At 61.4% G+C, this 6,971-nt stretch overlaps 1 protein-coding gene across 2 annotated transcripts in view; it reads right to left on the bottom strand.

The window, feature by feature from the left end:
• TEX264 (testis expressed 264, ER-phagy receptor) overlaps positions 1-6,971 on the bottom strand; it is a 27,018-nt gene that overhangs the window by 1,469 nt on the left and 18,578 nt on the right. Inside the window, exons 3-4 of one of the 2 annotated variants that reach the window (XM_045297575.1) lie at positions 1,959-2,130; positions 1,495-1,614 (exon numbers count right to left, since the gene is read on the bottom strand). In XM_045297575.1, coding sequence (XP_045153510.1) covers positions 1,495-1,614; positions 1,959-2,130 — 292 coding nt within the window. The remainder of the gene's footprint in view (positions 1-1,494; positions 1,615-1,958; positions 2,131-6,971) is intronic. The other variant, XM_004715191.2, reaches the window with a different exon arrangement.

Genomic DNA, 6,971 nt, shown 5'->3' with positions numbered 1-6,971 from the left:
ATGGCAACGGAGCCTGGACCAGGCACAGCTGGGGCATAAGCTTTCCTTGAGTCCCCTCTGGGGCTTGAGGTAGGGGTGAAAGAACTTGGGATCTGTCCCTCTGGTCCCGAGAGGATCCTCTCAGAGATCCACCGGCAGAAGCGTTGGGAGCGCTCAAGTTCCAAGCTGCTGGTTCAGGGCCCTCCTCTTGCTGGGACCCGGAGAAAGGCTCTGGGGCATGGAGGGGGCGGAGGAGGCATGTATACAGAGACCCAGACTGAGCCCTCACTCCTGTCCTTACTGCAAACCCAGGACCCGAGGACGGCAGACCTGAAAAGGGAAAGGGGCACCGCTCTCCTGGCCCAGCAGACTACCGTGTCCCGCCTGCCTGCCTGCCCACCTGCCCACTGGCTCTCTGGAGGCTCCCAGCACAGAACCTGCCAGCTACCTCCTCCACCCTCGCTGCTGAGCCAGGGCAGGGCCACCCCATGCAGGCCTGTGCCCTGCTAGCGAGGATGCCTCCCAAGGACCCTCTGCAAAGGCGTCCCAGACAGGGAAGCAGCACCCATCCCTTCAGCCCCCCTCAGCCTGCCCGGGAGCATGGCCTCAGGATGCTGGGCAAGGCAGATCACACCGCAATGCCCAGAGCTGCTTGGGTGGGGATGCTGCCACCGTCACGCTGGTCCTTCCTTCCCCTGTGCCCATAGCCACCCAAGGAGATCCAGTCTTCGTCGCCTCTCTGGAGCTAAATGATACATCAGTGCAAGAGCAGGCGCAAGGCAGCTAATCACCCCTTTCACCTCCCAGCCCAGTGGGGCCCCAGCGGGGAGGCAGGCAGCGGCAGGCCGAGCCGGGGCAGGCCGGGCACACACTGCATGCTGCCATGCAAGTGGCATGCACCTGGTGGGCAGACACCCAAGCCGCTCCAGGTGGCAGCACAGCCTGTCAGGTGGGCAGACCTCTAGGGCCCCCACGGCAGGGAATGGGCGGGCAGGCGGGTGGGGAGGACAGGCCGAGGAGCTGGGGGCGTGGGGAGCTGTGGCTGCAGCCAGCTGCAGTGGGTGTCAAGCAGTCCTTCAACACCCCTGGCAGGCAGTGTTTGGAGGGAAGGAAGCTGGGTGGGTGGGTGGGTGGGCCGAGGAGCGGGTGGCAGGCAGCCAACAGAGGTCATAGGAAGGTCAAGCCTCTTCCACTTCTTGCCCTGGGGACTGTCTGGGCCTGCCAACCTCGTGCCATGTTCTGTGTCCACAGTAGGGGCACTGGGGAGTGTCTGCCGGTCAGCCCCATGGAGGTAATTAAGTAGCAGATGAAGCTAACTCCATTGGACACAGCCCCGGGGAGCACTTCCTGCCCTGGCCAGTGCAGGCCTCTCTCGGGGTTGACCTTGGCTGCTCAGGGATGGATGGGCAGGCAGTCTGTCCCAGGCCTCACCACTCCCAGAGATCACTGACTTCCATGGATAGCCAAGGTCTGACCCCAGGACCACTGTGGATGTCAGCAGCAGGCTCCCCGTACCTGGGGGCAGCCAGAGGTCACAGGGGTCACGGCGATGGCAGGCAGGTGGGCTGAGAGCAGACAGGCCTGCGTGTGCATCCTGGCTCGTCAGGTTTCCCGCTGGTAGCACAGGTTTGATCCCTGAGGGTCAGCACGCGTGCTCAGCAGCTGGCCCTGGCTGACACAGTCTCTCATCTTCTCACCTTCCAGACCCAGCGCCGATTCTACTTCCTGGAGAGCCCACCCCCTCGGGCCCTGCTGTGACCTGGGTCTCAATGGGGCCCTGCTGTATATGAAGGGAGCCTGGGTGGGGGCTTTCTATCCATGTGCCAGCCCACATCCACCTGGGCCCACAGGTCTGCATACGTGAGTCCCCGGGTGGGTCCCCAGGCTCTGCCCAGCACCACCTGGACTCCCATGGTGCCCACCCAGAGCAGGAGTGGGGCGTCCTCAGCCCTGCCCACCTCTGCCCCCGGGCCCTGTACCTGTGCCGTCCATCGGGGTGGTATTATTAGCCTCCACAGGCCCCCGGCTCTTTCGCTCGGTCTCCTTCACCTCAGGCACGTAGAAGTCCCCCTGCCGCGCCAGGGGGCACATAAAATGGATCTGGTCTTGCTGGTAGATCTCCATCCACGGGTGTGCACACAGCTTCCGTTCCTGGGGAGGTGGAGGGGAATCAACTCTGCAGGGACCTGCCTCACTTTACCTGGGTGACCCCCAAAACTGGTCACAGCTTCCTCCCTCCTGGAGGACTAGCTCCTCATTCTGCCCCAACTCCCCTACGTCCAAACCCTGCTGAGGAAATACACGGGGGCCCCACCCTGCCAGAAGTGGTCTGAGGACCCAGGAGCCCTTGGGACAAGGTCCCAGCGCAAATGTGAACCCAGAACCCTGAGCCTCCATCTGGGGCCAAAAGGTGGCTCCACAAAGCACCAGTCTCCCAGCGGTTAAGTCTGGAATCGGAAGAGGGACCCATTAAGGCTATAACCCGAGGTGTCTCGCCAAAGCAGGGTGTGACCAGTGAGGGTGCTCTCCCAGGGGCCCGCCTCTGACCATCTCTCTACCCTGGACAATGTGGATTCACAGCCAGGCCCCTGAACTCTGCCCCTGCAGAGGTACCACCACCACCACTCCCAGAACCTGGACCATGTCTGAGGCTGCAAGACGTGGCGGCCCTCCTGCTCCGTGCACCTGGGCCGAGCTTCCGCAGCCTCAGCTGTGGATGTAGAGGCTGTGGTGCAGGAGGCCAACCCTGGGGTGAGAGGCAGACCTGGCAGTGGGCACAGCCCTGATCCCCGGTGACCGCAACAGCAGCCGGCCTCTATGGAAGCCCTCACGTCCTGAGACGGGCATGGTGGGTCCCTGGGCATGGACACCCACACGCCAGCACTGCCCCGGGGCAAGCTAGAGCCACGAGAGCGGGGTCCAGAGTCTGCTTGCAGAGCCCACCCCCTCCGCTGCAACGGAACGCAATTACCCACTGAGATGACTGTGCAGCCCCTGCCCTGTCACTGTTCGCTGCTCACCCGCCAACCTTCACAACACAGCTATTTATAGCACCCACCGGCTCTCACCAGGAGCTCCGAAATGAGCCTTCCACTTGGCAGCAACAAGAGGCTTGGCGCCTAGCGGGAGCAGCCGCTTCAGGGCTCCGCTGGTTGGCCCACCGGCCGGACCCGAGCTGAGCAGCCCCTCAGATGGAAGGAGGCAAAGCCTAAAAATAAAAAGCTAATCCCCTGCCATCGAGCTGCCTCTGACAAGTGAACCTACAGGACAGAGCAGGCATGGCCCTTTGGGTTTACCAGGCTCACATCTCTGCACCGGTAGAGCTTCCTCTTTCTCCGGAGGAGCAGCGGGCGGGTCGAGCCACCACCAGCCTGCGGGTGAGCAGCCCAGATTAAGCTGACCACACCATCAGAAACAACGAAGACGTGCCTGCAGTGAGGGCCTGTCCAGGCAGCTAGCGGGCAGAGGGCCTAGCCCAAGGTCCAGCGGCAGCTCGGTCACTAAGCTCGTGGGGGGGCGGGGGCGCAAGACAAGGCCTTCCATCAACATCAGCTTGTCCTCACTGCGGCCGGCCGGTGTCCTTCTCCCCATGCCTCCAGCGTCAGGGGCAAACCCACCACCAGGGAGTCGGTGCCGACTCACAGCGCCCCCAGTGGGTTCCACGGGAATAGGAAGTCCTGACCCCTGTGGTTTCTGAGACTAACTGTTCAGAGAAGTAGAAAGCCCTGTCCTTCTCCAGTGGAACTGCTGGTGGTTTTGAACTGCCGACCATGTGGCTCACAGCCCAGCACGTAACCACTACCCTAGCAGGGCTCCCAGTGACGGAAGTGATGAACATTACATCCTTTTAATAACGCGTGCTGTTTTTGCCGTTGAGAATTTACACAGTGGGCACGCACCACTCTGGGCCCGGAGGGCATTCCGAGTCGGGCGGCCGTCTCACCCTCCTTTCCCGGGGTCTCCTCTGCCACCAACATGAACTCCATGCTCTGCTTGAATCTTCCTAGTTAGACCCCACGGAAGGACAGGGCTTTGGCAGTCCAGGTGCTCTGGGGCCTGTCTCGTGAGTGTCCCCGGGCCACTAGGGGCAGCTTGTGGGCGGTAGAAGGAGGGCCTGAAAGATACTATCTTGGCAGCACTTCCTAGCCTTGGGGAAGGGCCAGCAGCCCCAAACACACCAATGGCGGCCTTGCCTTTTCCCAGCAGGGTGTGTATTTGGGGGCCAGCTGGTGTGGTGGATAGGGGTGGGCTGTGATCCACAAGGCCAGCAGTGAGAAACCACCAGCCACTCCTCGGAGAAAGGCAGGACTTCCTGCTCCTGTAAAGAGTTCATCTCGGCATCGGACAAGAGCCAAGCTGGGTCTGTGAGGAGCCCCGAGGGCTGGCACACAGCTGCCCCGGCTCACTAGCGGGGCATTTTGTCATGCTGACAAAATTAAGACTTTTGCCACCGTCTGATCAATTGAACTTGTATTGGCAAATCATCTGGTTTCTTCCTTGGTTTTTAATGCTTCCTCACTGAGAGTTTAACAGTAAATGATGTAAGGCTGTCAGACTGGAAAGAAATAAAAAAAGAGTTCGTCTCAGAAACTCACAGGGGCCGTTCCAGCCTGCGGATGGAGTGGCTCTGGGTCGCACTGACCAAGGGCAGTGAGTTTGGAGTGTGGGCAGTGCCATTTAAGAGGCCTCGGTGGGGTAACGCGTAAGTGTGGGGCTGCAATTCACAAGGTCAGAAGCCTGAACCCACCAGCTGCTCCTTGGGAGAGAAAGTCAAGTCTTGGAAACACCCAGGGCAGGCCTATGAATCAGGGCCGCGATGGCAGCGAGTGTGGGTCTGCTTGGTTGGTCGGCTGGTTCGTGGGGTGGCCGTCATGTGTCAGCACTCTGACACCACCAGCCACTCTGGGGGAGACAGCTTTCTACTCCGGCAAACACTCTTCAAAGCCCACGGACTCCTGACCCTGTCCTCCAGGACTGCTATGAGCCGGAACTGACAGGGTGGCGGTGAGTGTGTTTGCTGAGCTCCGGTCAGCAAGCAGAGACAGGAGCATCCTGGAAGTCCTCCAGGGCCTTTCTTGGTGTTTGGGGGGAACAAGAGGCCTCCCAGGTCCCATCGGGACAAATCTTCCGGCAACATCCAAAGGGGTCAAAGGGTCGGAAGCAGGTAAGAGGCTGGCTGTTGATCTCCCAGTAGCCCACCATTCAAGGACTGGAGATGGCTGGTTCTCAGGAACCAGAGCCTGTGTCTGTCCGTAGAGCTTGGGGACAAGGAGGACTCTACCCTAGCCGCCACCGCCGATGCCTCAGTGCTCCCAGCTTCCATTCTGGATGAACTTGGCAGTAGCAGGATAAGAGGGAGTAGCGCTCTTTCCGCCCCCTTCTCGAGGCCAGGCATAAGGGTGGGTAGTGCTAGGCAGCCACCCTGTGCCACCTGCTCTGCCAGCCCCCTTGTTGGCAGGCAGGCGGCAGCTCTGCGGCTGCTCTGCGCATCTGCCTCCTCCGGAGAGCCCAGGTCTGAAGTTGCCTGGCTGTGGACAGCCCCGTTGCCATGGAAACTGCATCCTCCATCCTTGCCATCGCCTTCATCTCAAAGCCACCGGGGAGAACAGAGGAACGGGGGAGACAGAGGAGGGAGAGAAGACTGTGGCCCGGCTACAGAACCCTTCCTTCCCACTCATCCCTCCCTCCTCACAGCGCCCCACACAAGGAGTGCCTGCCGCCTGCCCGAGCCTGTCCCCAGGCCTCTGCGGGGCCAGCCCTGGACTCGAGCCAGTCACCACCACCAGCCTCTCACCCCTCAGAGCCCCTGGCCCCCTGCTGGAGCAAGGCCTGAAGCTAATTAAAATCTCAGCCCCAAATGATTCGGCCTCAAATCACAACACACAGCGAGCCCTGTCAAACACTGAGGATCTGACTGACACGGAGAGACAGGGCAGCGAGAAGACAAAGGGGCAAGCTTCCCACAGAGGCCCACAGGCAGGGAAGTGCCGATCCTCCCCCTGTTCCCTTCTGGGGACCCCTATTCTTGGCCCAGTGGGGGTTTCAGAGGGTGCAGGGTCAGAGCCTGGCACGTCTGTCCCTGAGAAGTTGTCCCCTTGCCAGCCAGCTGCAGCGGCCAAGGGAGGAGGGTCTTGCTGCACGAGAGGCCCCAGGGCCCAGGGGGCATGTCAGTGGGGTGGTAAGTATTGGGGCCTCGTCAGACCGAGGGCCAGCTGCCTCTCCCTCAGCTCGCCCCAGGGAGCCCTGGGAGAGCCAAGCACAGATGGCTGAGGACACAAGCTCAATGCCACGTTGGGGCCTGAATGGGCCTGCCGTCCTCCAGGCCCAAAGCACACCTCTCCCACAGCCCGGGGGGCCAGTGGCCTGAGGAAACCTTACTGAGGCAGGGCTACAGCCCTGAGCAGCCCCTCCCACACACAGACAAGCAGAAGTCAGAAGAGTTCTCCCCAAGGTGGGAGAGAGACAGATGTGCACAGCACTCCCCACCTAATAGAATCCAGAGCAGGTCACCAGCAACTGCTGGAACTGGACTTGGAGTTCTGGTCCGGTGGACAGACCCCAGGGCTAACCTCCATGGCCCTGCCCAGGCAGAAAGAGAAGGCAGCTTGAGACACACCCATGGTACTGCCATGTCCAGGGGCGGGTCTCGGCCACCAGCACTAGTTCACTTACTCAGGGCTTCTGGGGACCAAGGGAAGGGGCCGCTCACCAACCTCCCAAGGGGCCTGGGCCACCGCTGGGGAGCACACAGCACCTTCCCCCTCACTCAGGCTGAGCTCACCCTGGGGCGGCAGCAGCAAGCACTAGCCCACTTGGCACAAGGTTCTACCAAGAGGTCAGATTAGTCTGCTGGCAAGGTGCCCTGTCCCCCTCCATCCCCTTAATGTCCTCAGCACCTCCACCGAAGGTCTGACTGGACTGGGGGCAGGGAGGTGCGAGAGCACCTGGAGCACCGACCTGTATGACCTGTATGCTCGCTTCACGGTGGCGGC

Source organism: Echinops telfairi, unplaced genomic scaffold (genome assembly GCF_000313985.2).
Source record: "Echinops telfairi isolate 266 unplaced genomic scaffold, ASM31398v2 ScPeMD7_7420;HRSCAF=8458, whole genome shotgun sequence".
Lineage (NCBI taxonomy): Eukaryota > Metazoa > Chordata > Mammalia > Afrosoricida > Tenrecidae > Echinops > Echinops telfairi.
The sequence above is the reverse complement of the archived record's forward strand: the minus strand, read 5'-3'. Positions and strand labels throughout refer to the sequence as shown.